Here is a 19,012-nt window from a genome sequence, read left to right on the forward strand (position 1 = left end):
AGTCATCGCAGGGAACATGTAGAGGTGAGTGAGGCAGCTGTGGTGTGAGACAGGAAGGACAGAGGACTGCAGGCGAGTCGTGCTGCCTCTGTAGAGCCAGGTGTGAGCGCCAGAGGTGGCTGCACTGACACTGTTCCCAAACAAACCTCCCAAACGTATGTGCTCATAAATCACAGAAAGTATTGCAGCGCAAAGCATCAGATTACTCTTTAATTCCAAGCAGTCATTGGCTGAACACTGCAGACTCGAAGGAACTCACACCTGTAGAGGCACTCAGCCACTGTGGCTGGAGTTTCATGGTGACAGCAGGATGTAGAGCTGTGTGACATACAGAAATTAAAAAAACTTTATTCATTCATTAATTTATTCTGAAGGGAAAGCTGCCACAACTTAACTCTTGTTTGTTATTCAGGAGAGTGGCATAGAGGAGCTTTACAGTGAGGCCACATGACAGGTTTTAAGGCCCAGACTGATCTGTGGATTCAAGAGCTTTGTTCAAAAGTGTTCATATTCCCTTCATCTGTGCAGATGAATAAAATGTCAGGCTTGATGTGGCTGATACCCATAGGCTTTCCTGCGTCACGTGACTTAAATATGGAGTTGACTCTGTGCAGAGCGAATTTTCGAGGACCATGAGAACCTGGTGGAGAACCTGCTGAACTGGACCAGAGACAGCCAGAACCGTCTGATGTTCACCGAACGCATCGAGAAATATGCTCTTTTCAAAAACCCTCAGGTGAGAAGCACGCACTCACAGAAACACATGGGGGGTGGGGGGGCGCAGGTTATGAAGCAACAGTCTGTCTGTTATATCTGCTCCCTGTCTGCTACAGAACTATTTGCTTGGGCGGAAGGAGACTTGTGAGATGGCTGAAAGAAACAAAGAGGCTCTGTTAGAGGTTAGTGTGTTTTCCTCTCTTGCACACAACTGCTCTTCACCCAGAAACTCAGAAAGTTTCCATCTCAGGGGATTCAGGAAGTTCTTCAACAGTGTGGCTGGCCTCCAGAGAGGAAGGCCCCAGACACATCACAGCCCATCAGGTCATTGGACGTCACATCATTTGACATCACAGCACTGCACATGACAGGACATCATGTCACGTCATACTTTTCCCTTTCGTAGGAGCTGTTGCTGAGATTCTGCAGGGTGATTCAGATTCTGTTAAGCAGCGTCTTCTTTATTTTATTCCTTTTTTCGAGTCCTACACCTGCTACTCCTGTTAGTCAGAGGGCCATGTGAACTCTACCAGCAAAGAGACAAAGTGAAGACTTGGAAAAGTGATTGTGTCCTCCACAGAGCAAAGAGGAGCTGGTAAAGATACTGCTGAGCTCATCTGGGTAGCCTTCACTTATTATTGTGTGCTCAGAGCAGTGAGAGGTTCAGTAAGTGCTAGTCAGACTTCTTTGCCCTGGGTGTTGCCTCCAGGTGCTGCCCTACCCTCCAGCTGGAGGTTGTTGGGGCTGGATGGAGACTGAAAGCAAGACCTGCAGACACGACTCAGAGCTGGAAGGAATACTTTACCACCTTTACAAATTTTTAAGGTGGGGGGGGGGGGCTTTCTGTCACGGTCTGTGTTGGGTGGAGGTTGGACAGAGAGAGAGAGAGAGAGAGAGAGAGAGAGAGAGAGAGAGAGAGAGAGAGAGACAACACAAACAGCAACCAAAATACTAACAGCAACTAGTGCTGACAATAGGAATGTGAAGATACCAAGTTAGTAACAGACATTAAAGAGACATGAAGCATCAGGATGGAGAGGAAGAGGAGGAGAGAGGAGCCCAGTGCATCATGGGAGTCCCCCGGCAGTCTGAGTCTATAGCAGCATAACTAGGAGCTGGTCCAAGCCCTGATCCAGCCCTGAACTATAGGCTTTATCACTAAGGAAGGTTTTTAGTCTACTCTGAAATGTAGAGAGGGTGTCTGCCCCCCGAACCCAGACTGGAAGGAGGTTCCACAGGAGAGGAGCCTGATAGCTGAAAGCTCTGGCTCCATCACTACTTTAGAGGACTTTAGGAACCACCAGTAGACCTGCAGTCTGGGAGCACAGTGCTCTAGTGGGGTAGTACGGTACTATGAGCTCTTTAAGATATGATGGAGCCTGAACATTAAGAGCTTTGGAGGTGAGGAGAAGGATTTTAAACTCTATTCTAGATTTGACTGGAAGCCAGTGAAGAGAAGCCAGTACAGGAGAAATGTGGTCTCTTCTCTTAGTTCTGGTCAGAACAGGAGCAGCAGCGGTCTGGACCAGCCTAAGGTGTTTAGGGCCGAGCAGAATAACTTCAGTTTTATCTGAGTTTAGCAGCAGAAGATTACTGCTCATCCAGGACTTTAGTCAACTGATTGGATTCATCAGGCGTTATTGCTAAGTATAATTGTGTATCATCTGCGTAACAGTGGAAATGAATGGAGTGCTTCCTGATAATATTACCCAGAGGAAGCATGTATAAGGTAAATAGTATTGGTCCAAGCACTGAACCTTGTGGAACTCCATGTCTAACTTTAGTGTGGACAGAGGACTCATTGTTAACATGAACAAACTGAAATCGATCTGATCAATAGGACTTAAACCAGTTTAATGTGGTTCCTTTTATGCCAGTGAACTGTTCCAGTCTCTGTAATGTGATGGTCAATGGTGTCAAAAGCAGCACTCAGGTCTAACTAGACCAGGACAGAGAGAAGTCCTCTGTCTGATGCCATAAGGAGGAGGTTTGTAACCTTCACCAGTGTCTCTGTGCTATGGTTCGCTCTAAAACCTGACTGAAAGTCCTCAAATAGACTATTAGAATTTAGAAAGTTAAACAGCTGATTGGCTGCTGCTTTCTCCAGGATCTTGGAGAGAAAGGGAAGGCTGGATGAAGGTCTATAGTTGGCTGATACACCTGAATCAAGAGTGGAGGTTTAATCACTGCTACTTTGAAGGACTGAGGTACGTAGCCTGTTAGTAAAGACTGATTGATCACATCCAGTAAGGACGTGTTAATTAAGGGCAGGACTTCCTTAAGTAGCCCAGTAGGAATGGGGTCTAGGAGACCAGCTGATGGTCTGGATGAGGAGATTATTGAAGCCAGTGCAGGAAGATCAAAAACAGTCCAAATTCACGTTAAGTCCAACAGCTGTTTCCATGATTCCTAAGTTTGAGGTTGAATCAGAGCCTGTTGAGGGCTGGAGGTGATGAATTTAGTCTCTAATAGTCAGAATTTTATCATTAAAGAAGCTCATGAAGTCGTTGCTACTGAGCTCTAAAGGATCACAAGGATCAGTGGAGTTCTGGCTCTTTGTCAGCCTGGCTAACGTGCTGAACAGAAATCTAGGGCTGTTTTTGTTTTCTTCTATCAGTGAGGAGTAATAGGAGGCTCTGGCATCATAGAGGGCCTTTCTACAGGTTTTCACACTGTCTTGCCAGATTAAGCAGGATTCTTCCAATTTGGTGGCACACCATGTCCTTTCTAGTTTTTGCGAATATTGCTTAAGTTTGCAAGTCTGGGAATTATACCAGGGAGCTTGTCTCTTTTCTTTAATTATCTTCTTTTTTAAAGGGGCGATGGAGTCGAGTGTCATTTGCGGGGAGCCTGAAGCACTATCGACCAGATAATCAGTTTGGGGGGCTAAGATTAGCATAGGGGTCTTCTGTCACTTCCTTAAATTTGGCAGCAGCACTTTCAGATAAGCGTCTAGTGAGAACATTTTTGTCATATGGTTCATAGTCCAGTTGCAAGAAATCAAAAGTTACCAGGTAATGGTCCGATAGAACAGAGTTATGTGGGAAGACTGTGAACTGTTCAATTTCAACACCATATACCAGAACAAGGTCAAGAGTGTTGTTAAAGCAGTGAGTGGGTTCATTTACACTCTGGGAGAAGCCAATTGAGTCCAATAATGATATGAAAGCAGTGCTGAGACTATCATTGTCATTGTCCACATGAATATTAAAGTCACCTACATTACATTACACATGCACTTGCTTCCAAGTCTCTGTCACTCTGTCTCCTACAAGCAGTTCAGCTGGTGAACACGAGGGGCAGGCTGACATCGAACACGCACCAACAACTGTCTGTGTGTGTGTGTGTGTGTGTGTGTGTGTGTGTGTGCGTGTGCCAGGAGTGTTTCGGCGGCAGCTCAGTGTCCGTCCCTGAGATGGAGGGGGTGTTGTGGCTGAAGGAGGATGGGAAGAAATCGTGGAAGAAACGCTACTTTCTGCTGAGGGCTTCTGGCATCTACTATGTTCCCAAAGGGAAGGCCAAGGTGTGTGTGATGAAAAGAAGCTGAGAGGGCGGCGTGGAGACGACAGTACTCATGGTTTGTTATTCCAAAGCTGAAAAGGACACATGAAAGCCAACATGTGTGTTTGTGTAGGCGTCCAGAGACCTGGTGTGTTTCCTCCAGTTGGATCACGTTAACGTCTACCTCGGCCAGGATTACAAGAGCAAGTACAAGGCTCCCACAGACTACTGCATGGTGCTGAAGGTACACACACACACACACACACACAGAGGAGTGATGTGTTGGGAGAAGTGACCACCGTCTGGTTTGTGGCTCTGTTGTGTAGCATTGCCTCCTAGTGGCATGGCTGGGTGATGACACGTGTATTTCAAGGAACAGACAGCTGACACATGGACCTTTAATATTTAATATGTAAATACATCAGAAATACCAATGTTAGTGTGTGTAGCAGCAGAATAGTACTGCTAGTCATTCCAAAAGTAGTCAACAGTATCCTCTGCAGTAATACTGTATTACTGTGTGTCCGTGTGTGTGTGTAGCACCCTCAGATCCAGAAGAAGTCTCAGTACATCAAGTACCTCTGCTGTGATGATGTCAGAACCCTCCAACAATGGATCAACAGTATTCGCATTGCCAAGGTAGCGTCTCCCCGTCCTGGGCCATGACCCGAGTCTGCGGCGATCCCGTCTGACCCCACACAAACACTGACGGCCTCCATGCTGCACCTGCTGCACATCTCTAACACCTGTTGTCTGTCTGTCTGTCCATCAGTACGCCAAGCAGCTGTACATCAACTTCCAGGAGGCGATGAGAAGGACGGAGGCAGCCTACGACTGGTCCTCCCTGTCCTCCTCCTCTATCAAGTCAGGATCCAGCTCCTCCAGCCTCCCAGGTCTGTCCGTCTGTCTGTCTGTCTGTCTGTCTCTCTGATAATCTCTATTAATTAATAAAATATGGGAGGTGTTGTTATCAGCAGTCCGGGTTAAACTAAATGTTGCCATGTGTGTTAACTCACCAGAGTCCCAGTCCAACCACTCCAGCCAATCGGACAGTGGCGTATCAGAGATGACATCATCAGGCCACGCCCGCTCCCAGAGCGTGGTCAGCTCCATCTTCTCCGATGCCTGGAGGAGAGGAACCCAAGGAGAGGTGTGAACACACTCAGCACACACTCTGTCCTGTCCTGTTTACTGCTGGACTACATTTCCCATCTGTCCCTCTGCTTCCCTGCCAGTGCTCAAAGGTGAAGGGACGTGTGCCGGTTCTCCTGTGTGCAGGAGGAGGAGGAGGGAGTGGAGGTTAGACAGGAAGTGATGTAACAGGCATGCTAACGGTTGAGCTGCAGCCTTGAAAACACTGTGTGTAGCTGTGTGTAACAAGTTACTTCCCCCCCTCCCTAAGCTGTGGGCCTGCTGCCTGTATCTGTAGTGTGGCTCTACTACTGATGATGTTTATTCAGTCGTGTGGAAGGAAGACTAACACAGGCACCACAAATACTAAGTGAAATCATCAATTTGTTTTACATACTGGATGAATGAATGCATGTCAGGTGTCACCTCATTACGTCTGTTTCTAAGTGGTTGCAGCTGAACTGTGGATTTGGTCTAACCTTATGGTGTGAACCTGTCCTAACCAAGAAATAACCACAGTTAGACCACAGCTCGTTGGACATATTTGCACAGTGTCCAGCTGCCTGACGGGGGCTGTCGCTCTGTCATTTCACTTCATAGCTGCAGTGCCAGACAGGTTAGAGACCTGACGGCTGCGTCAAACCGAGCATATGTACAATGAAGCTGGCGTACGATCGGCCCAGACCAGGGGTTTCACAGGAGCATCATGCGCTGAATGGCAGTCTGAGGACAGAAATGGACTTTTAGAGACCACATGAGTTTGTTCGAGACAACACAGGTTTAACCTGAACTTTACAAACACCAGCTAAACTAATTGGTGAGCAGCAGCCTCCCACAGCGCGGAAACTGTTTGGCAACATTTATCAACAGCTGAGCGTTGGTTTTCTGAGTGAACCAGTTAAGAAAACGGACACATAGATGGCCTGCCCTTAGTTCACCCACAATCCACCCGCCTTCAGTTTCTTTGAGGCTGTTGATGGAGAACAGAACCGGTCTAAGAAGTGTAAAGTCCGTCCTGACAGGTGAGGTTAGGGACAGCAAAGCTCTGCCAGTGGCTCAGAGAGTTCATGTCCAGCAGACTTTTCTCTGGGCAGCCGTGTGTCATCTCTGCTCTGGTTCGCTCTTTGACTTGTGGCGTCTTGTCTGGGATTGTTTGGTTTCGCAAACGTGACGGTGGTATGGTGGTTTGTTACTTCTTGTAATTTTGTCTCTCTTCTTCCCTCTTCTCACCCCTTTCTCTTGCTTCTCATCACCTTTCTCTGCCTCTCTACTTCCTTCTCTCTTCATTTCTCTGTCCAGATGATGAAGATCGACCCGATCAGTAGACCTATCCCCGTCCAGATACCATCTCTCTCCCCCCAGCCACTCCCCGTCTCTCAGCCTCAGACCCCACCCTCCAGGACCAGCTACACCGAAGGCCTCCTTCAGTCTGAGGATTCCTCCCCATCACCACCCTCGCCTCCTCCACCTCCGCCTCTACTCATCGCAAGTGTGGCCCACCAGCCGGCACCTACCTCCTCATACATTAAGTACAGCACGCTGGCTCGCCTGCAGAGCCAGAACCAGCCCAGGACACAGCTGGCAGGAGCCTCCACACCCACCCCTCTCATCCAGTCTACCAAACCCAATTACAATACCCTCCCAGCTACGTACAGCACCTCCCCTCCACTGCCACCATCTCCTCCTCCCCCCCCTCCGCCCTCAGCCCCGGCTCCTGGCTCAGCCATGGCCGCACTGAGATATGGTCCACCAAGCCCCTCCACCCTCCCACCGCCACCCCCACTGGAGGAGGACCTGCAGGAGCCCCCCTACCTCCCGCCTCCTCCCCCGGAGAGCCTAGAGGCCAATGGGCTGCCCCTGCCCCCCCCCACAGAGCTCATTCCCAACTTGTGCCCTCAACTCTCCAACAGTGGCCTCCAACAGTTCCTGTCACACAAGTTTCCCAACATGGTGTATGACTTCAGCCCAGCCAGGGCCGAGGATCCTTCTCCTCCTCATCCCCTGCCCGAGCTCTCTCCTCCAACCTCCCTGCAAGTTCTCCGGCCTATGTCCCCCAGTGCGCCCCCCCTTGCACCTCCCAAAACCTTCACGGGTGGTTTTCCCCCCCAAACCGCTCCCAAACCCTCGGGGCCGTCTTCCCTCCCGATCCTCTCTCCCGTGTCACCCACACCGCCCCACAGCGGCCACGGGCCCGTTAAAAAGCAGCAAAGTTTCTCAACAGGACATTCCCCAAATCAGCCACCTCCCACTCTGCCAAAGCAGCACAGCCTCTCCTCCAAAAACCTGGCCCTCTCTCCCTCCTCCTCCTCCTCTTCCACTTCAATCACTGCTGCTACCTCCTCTCTGGTCAAACAGATTGTCAATCAGTTCCCAGGAAACTCTGCCCTCTCCTCCCTGCCCACCTCCAACTCCATGGAAGGAGCTAAGTCCACTGCTCCTCAGTCTCCACCAGCGGTCAAAGCCAAACCAAAGTGGCAGCCAGGAGGCGTTGTGGCTCCACAGTCCCCGGAGTTCCCCCCACCTCCTCCTGACAGCTCCCTAGGAGATTTCCCTCCTCCTCCCTCTTCATCCTCGCCCATAAAGAAGTCGCCTTCCACCTCATCCACAGGATCCACCAAGCGGGGACCTCCACCAGCCCCGCAGAGAGCCTCCTCCATTCGATCCAGCTCATCAGGAGAGACCCAGGATGAGAGGCCCAAGAAGGTGGAAAGCCTGGTCAACAAATTTGGCCAAACCCCGCAAACAGGAACCTCGTCCAGTTCCTCGTCTGTGACCGGCTCTCCGTCAAAAGACTCCTCTGCGCTTCCTGCTCCGCTCCCTAAGCCGGGGAAGCTAAACTTGGCGAACCTCCCGTTGGCGCTCCAGGGTCTGCAAACGGGCCAGCACCATCAGCCCTCTGAGTTCCCATCGCCTCCTCCCCCACCACCCCCTTCCCAGCCTTCTCACCTCGACTCATCTCCTGACTACTTCCCACCTCCCCCCAGTGACTCTGAGCTCTTCCCTCCTCCTCCCCATCCATCAGAGTTCCATCATCCCCCAAAGGTTGCTGTGGTGAACCCTCAGCCTCAGATGCAACCACCTCAACAGTTGGCAACCTCCTCCCTGTCATCGTCGTCATGGAAACAAGGCTCCCTGAAGAAGGGGGCTGTCCCTCCTCCGACACTGAACCGGCGCACCAGCAACACGGCCCAGTATGATCATACATCTTCAATGCCCCTCTCGCCACCTCCTCTGTCTCAGACGCCACCGCCCTCCCTGTCCTCCTATTCCTCCTCCTCCTCCCCTGCCCCCCCCACCTCTCCAAAATCAATGGGCCCAAGCTCTTTGGCATTGAAGCCGCTCTTCCTAGAAGACCTCAACCGCACCCTTAAAAGGAAGTCAGTGTCTCGCCATGGCTCACTCACCTCCTCCCACCTCATCTCGTCCTCTAAGATGGAGCCGGTGGGCACCATGGATGACATGGCCCTCCTCCCGCCTCCCCCGCCCGAGCTCCTGCAGCAGCAGCAGCAGGGTGTCCGAGGGCACTCCCACACTTTGTCTCGCCACCACACACACTCCCACTCCACCAAACATGCCAACATCTCAGGCTATGCAACGCTGCGGCGAGGCCCACCTCCCGCTCCTCCCAAACGGGACCAAAGCACCAAACTGACCAGTGATTGGTAGGTTACGAGGACGCCGCTGGAGCCTAAAGAACTGAAGTGACTGTTTAGGTCTCATCATTCCTACAAAGAAGAAATGACCCGTGTCTGTCTTGGCTTGTCCATCTCTCCTTGTCCTAAACCATCCACCCTTTGATCCGAGCAAGTAGCAAGCCGTCTTTCCTACTAATCCCAGATTATGATTGTTCCTATTATCCTCATTATTGCTATCATTACCGACACATGTTTAATCCAGTGATATGAGTAGAATATATACATACATGTATGTATACAAGCAAGCCAGAAAAATCACCTATTGAGCTTTTTCACAGCGTCATGCAGCTTTGCATTGAAATATAAAAAGACTCCAACGACAACAGCAACAGAGACAGTTTGCTGCAGAGTGAGTGGTACTGCAAAGAGCCGCGGAGGTAACATGACTGATGAAGAGGGGTGGGGGGGGGTTAGTGGAAGGAGAACGAGACAACAGCTGGACGATGTGTACAGAGGTGTCTGTTGTAGACGGGGGGGGGATGGGGGCTTTGCCATTTCGTTCAAACCTTTTGTGTGTTTTTTTATATAAGATTATTTAATACTGGAAAGATATTGTTATTATTCTAATTGTTTGAAGTTTTTAAGAAGCGTCAGAAAAGAATGAGTTTGAGAAGATAGAGCCATGTCCCCAGTGCTGATCTCACCAAACGTTTAGTAGAGCAGATTATATTTGGATCATTTCATTCAATCATATCTGTTGAAATGTAGAGCTGCATGTCTGATTGGTTGGTGTCTCAAGACTTCTTACATTACTGCACACTGATGGGACCAGCAGTTGTTTTGGGGTTTTTAGTATTAGTATTAGTGAACTCCATGGGGACATGGGGCATCAGCTAAAGCCTCCACCTTTAAACAGGCACATATCACTCAGTTTGTATCGTCAGGACTCAACCAGAACCCATGAGAGCAGCCTGAAGCCTGTGTAGTAACATCACAAACCCTCCACAGGCTCCACGCTCCGGGAGCGCCTGAAGACCAGAGGTCAGGTTTACCTTCCACACTGCAGCCAGAAGGAAGTATGGGAGGATGTGATGGAGGCCTCTGTGTCTCCTGAATAAAACAGAGATCCAGCTCGTATCACAACACAACTGTTAACCAACACGTACAGCCAAAATGTGCACAGTTTCAACTCGGTTCACTGTAGCGCCCCCCCCCAGTGGTGGTACCCAAAGAGAGACAGTGGCAGCCCAGACAAGGCTCTGCAGGGTCGACCCTCTGTCTGCTGTATAACTACAAACTGCAGCCTCTTCCACTGCTGAGGCTACGTTAATGAATGAGTGACAAACACGATCTTTGAACCAAATTTCAACCAGAGTTCATTAACTGATTAGTCAGTCCAGAAGAAATTAATCTGTAGCAAGTTTTACCATTAGGTTTTAGACATTCACTGGCTTCCGCCTCTTTAATATGATATTTGCTTATAAAATTTACTGGGTTCTGTGATAGTGAAGCAAATCTTTAGGTGCTGGACTGGAGATTCCCCACAGCAGAGGCGCTCAGAGAGCAGTGATGTCTGTTCATAAGGTAGCTGGTCCCATCAGCTCCATCACATTAGAGACACTCTGTCAGTCTGCTGCTCCACCCCAACAGGCTCTGTCATTGTTCATTAAGACTGTGTTCACATCAGCTGATAAATGCTTCCTCAGCACATTTTCTGCTCATAGTTTTTTATACTGTTCTTATTATCACGTGCAGCTGACCTTAGGTCTGTTTCTACCTTCCTGTTTTTGTCATTCTTTCATTAGATTAAAGTTATCTGCATGACACGTCACCACCACTGCAACAGCACACATGCCAAAAACTTATGATGCTACCAACTTTTTATGTGCAATCCTCTCTGTTTCTGAAGTACTCTGATTTAATTTGAATATAGAATTATGGTTCTGGGATGATCTCAGTTTGAACTTAAAAATTGTGTGTATGGTGATGAATCCACCTGAGGAGTCCTTCCTGTGGTCTCTGCCCTGCAGGACTCACAGTCACTACTCCAACAACGAGAAGGATGAACACACTGGACTGATCAACGTCTCGCTTGAGGACCTTCAGCAGAGCACATGGCTGTTGTTGGTGTCAAACTCGCTGTTGCATTTAAAATAAATGAGAAAATGGGTGAAACCGCAGTGCAGATTGGAGAGTTTCTTTAGCAGGTTTAGTGTGACTGTGATGATGGCTGGAACGCTCAGCTGACAGCTCCTGTACGTCTTATTAACCCCAAGGAGTCGACGCGCTCCACTGCACACGCGTCAAGGTGTTACTGCCTTCAGACCACATGACTGTCACCCGAGGGATGGGCGATGCCTTGTTTGTGAAAAACGGTGTGTGTGACTGTGTTTAGTTACAGTCAGATTAGATGAATTCTGGAGGTTACTGTGAGTGAGCTCCAGCCTTTTCACAATCTGTGTACATCTGTGTGTGTGAGCACAAGCTCAGCTGAAGGTTAGAAAGGTCAATGGTCTCATTCCCAGTTAAGACTTGGGGGGAAAAAAAGAACATGGATTATTTCCTGTTTTCAGATTTAATAAAATGTACAAACCAAAACGTTGATCCGTAGCCATGGAGCCATGCACTCAAAACAATGAATTGTGAAGAAAAATCAGCTTGTGGATGCAGGTCAGAATGGGCCGTGTTCACTAATGAGGACTCTTATGCTAATCTTAGCCCCTCCCAACTTGATGATCTGGTCGATAGTGCTCCCTGGTATAATTCCCAGGCCCGCAGACTTAAGCAAAATTCGTGAAAACTTGAAAGGACAAACTAGAAGAATCCTGCTTAATCTGGCAAGACAGTGTGAAAACCTGTAGAAAGGCCCTCTATGATGCCAGAGCCTCCTATTACTCCTCACTGATAGAAGAAAATAAAAACAGCCCTAGATTTCTGTTCAGCACGTTAGCCAGGCTGACAAAGAGCCAGAACTCCACTGATCCTTGTGATCCTTTAGAGCTCAGTAGCAACGACTTCATGAGCTCCTTTAATGATAAAATTCTGACTATTAGAGACTAAATTCATCACCTCCAGCCCTCAACAGGCTCTGATTCAACCTCAAACCTAGGAATCAGGGAAACAGCTGTTGGACTTAATGTGAATTTGGACTGTTTTTGATCTTCCTGAATTGGCTTCAATAATCTCCTCATCCAGACCATCAGCTGGTCTCCTAGACCCCATTCCTACTGGGCTACTTAAGGAAGTCCTGCCCTTAATTAACACGTCCTTACTGGATCTGATCAATCAGTCTTTACTAACAGGCTACGTACCTCAGTCCTTCAAAGTAGCAGTAATTAAACCTCTCCTGAAAAAGCCCACTCTGGATTCAGGTGTATCAGCCAACTATAGACCTTCATCCAGCCTTCCCTTTCTCTCCAAGATCCTGGAGAAAGCAGCAGCCAACCAGCTGTGTAATTTTCTAAATTCTAATAGTCTATTTGAGGACATTCAGTCAGGTTTTAGAGCGAACCACAGCACAGAGACACTGGTGAAGGTTACAAACCACCTCCTTATGGCATCAGACAGAGGACTTCTCTCTGTCCTGGTCTTGTTAGATCTGAGTGCTGCTTTTGACACCATTGACCATCACATCCTGTTACAGAGACTGGAACAGTTCACTGGTATAAAAGGAACCGCATTAAGCTGGTTTAAGTCTTGACATGGAGTTCCACAATACTATTTACCTTATATGTGCTTCCTCTGGGTAATCAGGAAACACTCCATTAGTTTCCACTGTTATGCAGATGATACTCAATTATACTTATCAATAAAGCCAGATGAATCCAATCAGTTGGCTAAACTTCAAGTCTGCCTTAAGGACATAAAGTCCTGAATGAGCAGCAACTTTCTGCTGCTAAACTCAGATAAAACTGATGTTATTGTGCTTGGCCCTAAACACCTTAGAGACACCTTTTCTAACAACATAACTGCTCTGGATGTCATCACTCTGGCCTCCAGCTCCACTGTGAGAAATCAGGGAGTTATCTTTGATCAGGATTTGTCCTTTAACTCCCACATTAAACAGATTTCCAGGACTGCCTTTTTCCATCTACGTAATATTGTTAAAATCAGACCCATCCTGTCTATTAGTCCACACATTTGTCACTTCTAGGTTGGATTATTTCTGTTCCTTATTATCAGGCTGCTCCAATAAGTCCTTAAAGACTCTCCAGCTGGTCCTAGCTTTCAGCTATCAGGCTCCTCTCCTGTGGAACCTCCTTCCAGTCTGGGTTCGGGGGGCAGACACCCCACATTTTAGGGCTGGATCAGGCCTTAGCCTATAGCAGCATAACTAGGGGCTGGTCCTAGACTCGGACTCCCATGATGCACTGGGCTCCTCTCTCCTCCTCTTCCTCTCCATCCTGATGCTTCATGTCTCTTTAATGTCTGTTACTAACTTGGTATCTTCCCCGGAGCCTTTCTGTGCTTTTCTCATCTCTCTGGTTCCTGTGGATCCTGGTCCTGGTTCTCCTGCTGTGGTTCTCTGGTTCCTGTGGATCCTGGTCCTGGTTCTCCTGCTGTGGTTCTCTGGTCCTGGTTCTCCTGACACTTTTTACTGATATTAGTCCTGTTATTATTATTCAGATCCCTTTCCCCCCTCTGATCCTGGTTCTGTTCCAGGTTTCTTCCTGTTAAAGGGGAGTTCTTCCTCCACTGTTGTCTAATCTAACATCTGATGCTGCTCATGTGGGGATTCTTGAATCCTTAATGTTGAATTCCTGAATCGTTGGTCTCTCTCTAATTAAAGAGTTTGGTCTAGACCTGCTCTTTATGGAAAGCGTCTTGAGATAACGCTGTTGTGAGTTGGCGCTATATAAATAAAGATTGATCGATTGATTGATTGACTTACCCCCGCGTTCTCCATCATGACTTTGAGCAGCTGTGTCAGTCTGACTAAGACTAATGGTCAACGAATGACTGTCCCCAGATCTGCTCTAAAATGCTCCCACACACACACGAAGAGGAGGGATCTGCTACTGTTATAAACTAATCTGAACCAGACGACCAGACATAACAGCTCACAGGTCCTGTCTGCTGTGTAGGACCAGAACCACAGTCCAGTGCCAACAGGCTGCCATAGAGACACACGGGTCCACCAGCACCAATAGATCAGATGCCTGAAAGGCTTCAGAACAAAGGCTCTGAGCCAAACCTCGAAGAGAAGAGAAACCTCAGAAACGTCCCCAGAACTTCACTGTCTGGAGGTTACATCTCAACCAACTGGCACCCACAGACCACACCAAATCAGGGATATGGGGACTGTGGGACGTTAATCCAAAGGGTTTCACTTGTAAATCATCTAACTTCCTGTTCGTTCTTATTTTGATGGGTCATGTTGTGATGGCCACCTACAATCTGCTGAGAGCTTCCTTACTGGTGCTGTACCCTGTATTCACCCCGTCCGTAACCAAACACGTACCAGCTCCATTTTTTACTCTAATAGATCCTAACCCTAACCCTACCGCAGAGTAAAAACACTGTTATGGAGTAAAAGTCCCACCAGCAACATGTATGACAAAATGGTCCCTCCCACTGTTACGTTATGGAGCCTTGAAGGTCCACAAAGATGATATTCTATGTTTGAAAAGCAGCATGAACTGGACATAATCCAGGAAAGAACCTGAAAAAGTCAGAAGTCAGATGAGGACTAAACTTCAATATAACAGTGTGTAAGAGATGTGACTTTATTGTACAGACAGACAGACAGACAGACAGGTTAATGGAACAGGACAGTTTGGTTTCAGTTCACAAACAGAAACAGTTGGCTGGAAGAACACATGCAGCAATAAATTATGTGACACCGATGTCAGGCGGCTTTATTTGACTCGATCTGATCACACATCACGGTGTGATCCACGGAGCAGGGTTCAAGGGTCTCGCTGAGCCGGGCTGGCGGAGTGGGGGGGGTGTCAGTGTCTGGGCTCCTCCTGGTCCACACAGGAAGCAGCATGGAGAGAGAGATGAGGACAGTAGGTAAGAGGATGAGGAGAGCACAGAGTAATGGGTGTTCATCAGTCTGACAGCTGCTCAGTTATCAGGTTTTACAAACACCAACCCAGACGTCCCTCTGTCCAGAGACATCACCTTGTTCCCACACGACTCCGGTGATCCTACGACTTCTCCTAGCGCCTCCATCAGGCTGACATGTGTAGCCGACAGCGAAACGTGTCAACAGGATTGTCGTGGGATTTGCTACTTGTATTCACGCCCCCCTCAGGATATACATGAATAACCGCAGTGACCTCCTGACTTTTCATCTAGCCCCACCCTCAGGTCAAACCTTTGGTGTTAGACTAGACACCTGTAAACGCATGATCATGATCAGCCTCTCTGCTATACTGTGTGCTTGCTGCAGGGACAGAAACACGCTGACACAGCAGCAGCAGTTACCAGCACGTTGATCCACTGAGATTCAGAGTAGATGAACAGAGCTTTTCTGTCTGTCCTCAGCACCATCACGTTCTCCCCCCGCAGCCTCCTCATCTCTTTTTCTCCGTGTGCAATGAAGATCTGGAGAGACAGACAGACACATGAAGGCCTGTTGCACACTCAGTCTACAGTTTCTCCACGGGGGGAAGCCATCGGTCTGCACCTCCCCAGGTAAGAGAACTGCAGCATTAGCACCGGCTACTCATTTGACACGTGTAGACACCGTTAACCGAACTAAATCCAACTGTAAGATAAAAGTATTACAACAACATCAGGAGGACTCATAGAATCCACAGTCAGCCTCACACCCCCCTGGTCTGAGGTCTCTGAGGCTGAGTGGACTCAAACATCAACCTGACAAAATGATGAAGATCAAACTGACCGTCTGGACTCTGGCCGGCCCTCCTTCTGGGCTCTGAGCCTCTGAACACGTGCATCTGGCTGAAGGACCTCGGCTTCCTACGTGACCCTGCAGGCCTGGTAGGACGTACACTGAAATACGAGGTCAGAGAGCATGTGGAGGACAACGCGTGTCATCACCATGGCAACATGAATCATCAGTCAGGTGAAGACGTGTTGTTGCAGGGGTAAAGCTTAAGTTAATTGATGACCTTCCTGTTGTCACCCACCTTGTCCAGGCCGTCCAGGCTCTCCAGTCAGGCCAGGCTGTCCTGCAGGACCAGAGTGGCCCAGCTCTCCTTTAGGTCCACGGGATCCCTTCAGCCCCTTCAGCACACAGTGGTTTTGTTACTGAGCAGGCAGTTAGACAGAGTGAGAGACACCAGCGTCTGACCACCGGTCCCTACAGTTTGAAGGAGGTCCTGAGCCAAGCTATCTGACCGGATCTGAGCGGTGCTGGCTGTGTGGACCTCCTGTCTCAGCCCGCCTGGTGGACCCGTCTCCAACAGTTAACCATGACTGCTCTGCGACGCCATCTCACCCACCGTTTCTTCATGGTTTTGAGCAAGCAGAGTGCAGGTGTGTGCTTCAGTAAGCGATGATGACAATCAAAGAGCAGTGACAGTGAGAGATGGGCGGGATCACTCTTGACGATGTTTTTCCTCCTTTACGATAAGGAGCTTTCTCTTCGTCTGTGTATCTGTACATAGATACCTACCATGGTTCCTCTGCTTCCAGGCTCTCCTCTGGATCCTTGCTCCCCCGTCTGCCCCGCGTCTGCCCTCTGGCCTGGCTCGCCCTGGAACAGCACAGGACACCCTCACAGCTTTCCCTCCATTCATAAGGTTTGCACTGTCTCTTCTTTGGATCTCAGTGGCTCCCACCTGTTGTCCGGGGCCTCCAGCGCTGCCACGTTCGCCCTGCAGACACACAGATTGGTCTCTGCAAACACCTTCACTGTTTCATCTTTATGTCACATTCCAGCAGCAGCAGAAGAAAGAAAAGGAACTTTCCCCCTCACCTTCTCCCCACGGGCTCCCCTGAGTCCTCTCACCCCTTTGTCTCCCTGATGGACACAGAGGAGAGGAGACATCTGAAGAGCTGCTCTGTAGGAACACCAGTGGTGCTCCGAGTGCCACTTACCCTGAATCCCTTTGGGCCTTCAGTGCCCTGTGAACACACACAAGACAGTAATCACTTCCTTCATGTTCCCACCACACACACTCACACACTCACACTCACACACACACACAGACACACACACACACTCACTCACTCACTCACTCACACACACACACACACTGACACACACACACACACACACACACACACACACACACACACACACACACACACACAGTCAAAAGTTTCTGATTATCTGGACTTGGTGTTGTAGTCGTGCTAATCAGACAGCTAGATTGATTTCCTGTCCTTTTTGGGTGGGGGGTTTGTTATGAATCTATGTCACGTCACCAAACATGTTGGCCGAGTGTCTCCGCACATGGAAACATGACATTAATGAGTCAATGGGGGCTGAATTTTTGCTATGTAGTACCTGTATGATCCCAGGAGCCCCCATGTCTCCATACAGCCCCCTCCAGCCTCTGTCCCCCTTCTGTCCCTGTGGAGAGATCAACAGAAGACACACACACACACACACACACACACACACACACTTCTGTGACTGAATGAAAATACTTGTGTGGCACATGTGATGTTCTAATCCTGATGGTGACGACAGAGACGTCTGGATGGACCGCCAGTCCTCACGGGTCATTCTATGATCATGTGACTAGTGAATCACTTTGCACCCAAAGGTTCTACGTGGGATCATCCACGTTGGGATGCGTGTGTGTTTGTTGTGTGGAGGCGATGCGCTCGGTCCACGTGGACCAGAGGCCGTCACGTGACCTGTAGCTGTGATGTGTCGGTGCTGCTCAGGTTTGGGGGCGGCTTCATGTGCCGTCTGGCTGATGTGTTAAGTATACGAACGTTTTCCAAAAAAATCCTAAACTTGTGTCCCAGCGACACCACAACAGCTGTCTGTAAGAGCAGCGTCACATCACATCAGCTCAGAGCTCTGTATGAGAGTGGGGGGGTGACACGAAGCTCTGCCTGTGACCTTTTGACCTGGCTGTCCCATGGCTCCCTGCGCTCCGTCTTCTCCTTCCGGACCCTTCACACCCAGCTGGCCCTAGAATACACACAGCATGTCGACAACACGTTTGCTCCTCTGACCCGCTCATACAGTCATCTTTATTATTTGTCTTTTAGCTGTACCTGTTCTCCTCTGGGTCCTCTGCAGCCCTGTGAACACACACACACACAGCATCAGATTTAAACAGACTCACCACGTGAGGAGAGAAAAGGCCTTTACATTACGAGGCCCGGCCTACCTTCTCCCCTCCCAGTCCGGTGATGTGCTCTCTGATGTCCACCTGAACAGTGGAAGGAAGCTTTAGAGACCTTTTATCAACATGTTTCACATTCAGCGTCTCTGTGTGGACGACTGGACAGTTTCAGACAATTTGTGTGTGTGTGATCACCATCAGCTCTGCTTTCCGTTTGAAAGGAGGAAACAAAGGTGGTGGAAGAGGAGGAGAGATGAAGACTTCACAGCTCGGAGCAAACAACCTGGATGGGAATCCTGCAAACACACACACAACAGATCATTTCTGTCTGTTGTGATAGGCAGCCACAGCCCTGCCCCCCCCCCCCGGTGAGGACGTTGTTGTACCATGTCCACAGTCATGATACAAACTCACTACTAACACCTCCTCATCTGCTCTTATTAACATCACCATCCGGCTGCTCATGGCAGGCAGCCTTCACTATGTTAGGTGATGCTCTGAGAGCAGGTGAGCAGCCCCCCCCCTCCCCAGTATGAGAGAAGATGGAAAGGGTGTAGCCAGTCTGAGGTGTGGCTCCCTCAGGCTCAGGTTTGTACTCACTGGCGGTGGCGAAAGGAAGAGCTGGCTGGAGGAGCAGGGCAGCCCATCCCAAAACCAGCAGAGTCGGCATCTCCTCTCCTGCAAACATCAAATCTACATGATGGGAAGCACAACACGGGCGTCCGTGTGTAGGACTCACACGTTTACCTTAGTTACTCTGGTTCCCTTTTTCTACTATCAGAATTTGTCCAATCACCCGGGGGGACG

At 49.2% G+C, this 19,012-nt stretch overlaps 1 protein-coding gene across 1 annotated transcript in view; it reads left to right on the forward strand.

Moving 5' to 3' along the window:
• raph1a (Ras association (RalGDS/AF-6) and pleckstrin homology domains 1a) overlaps nt 1–9,147 on the forward strand; it is a 25,717-nt gene extending 16,570 nt beyond the window's left edge. Inside the window, exons 11-18 of the mRNA XM_070838484.1 lie at nt 615–736; nt 834–899; nt 4,097–4,240; nt 4,352–4,462; nt 4,759–4,857; nt 4,991–5,111; nt 5,238–5,368; nt 6,649–9,147. Coding sequence (XP_070694585.1) covers nt 615–736; nt 834–899; nt 4,097–4,240; nt 4,352–4,462; nt 4,759–4,857; nt 4,991–5,111; nt 5,238–5,368; nt 6,649–9,015 — 3,161 coding nt within the window. The 3' untranslated portion in view covers nt 9,016–9,147. The remainder of the gene's footprint in view (nt 1–614; nt 737–833; nt 900–4,096; nt 4,241–4,351; nt 4,463–4,758; nt 4,858–4,990; nt 5,112–5,237; nt 5,369–6,648) is intronic.
• Nucleotides 9,148–19,012: the final 9,865 nt, after the last annotated feature.

This window comes from Pempheris klunzingeri, chromosome 10 (genome assembly GCF_042242105.1).
Source record: "Pempheris klunzingeri isolate RE-2024b chromosome 10, fPemKlu1.hap1, whole genome shotgun sequence".
NCBI lineage: Eukaryota > Metazoa > Chordata > Actinopteri > Acropomatiformes > Pempheridae > Pempheris > Pempheris klunzingeri.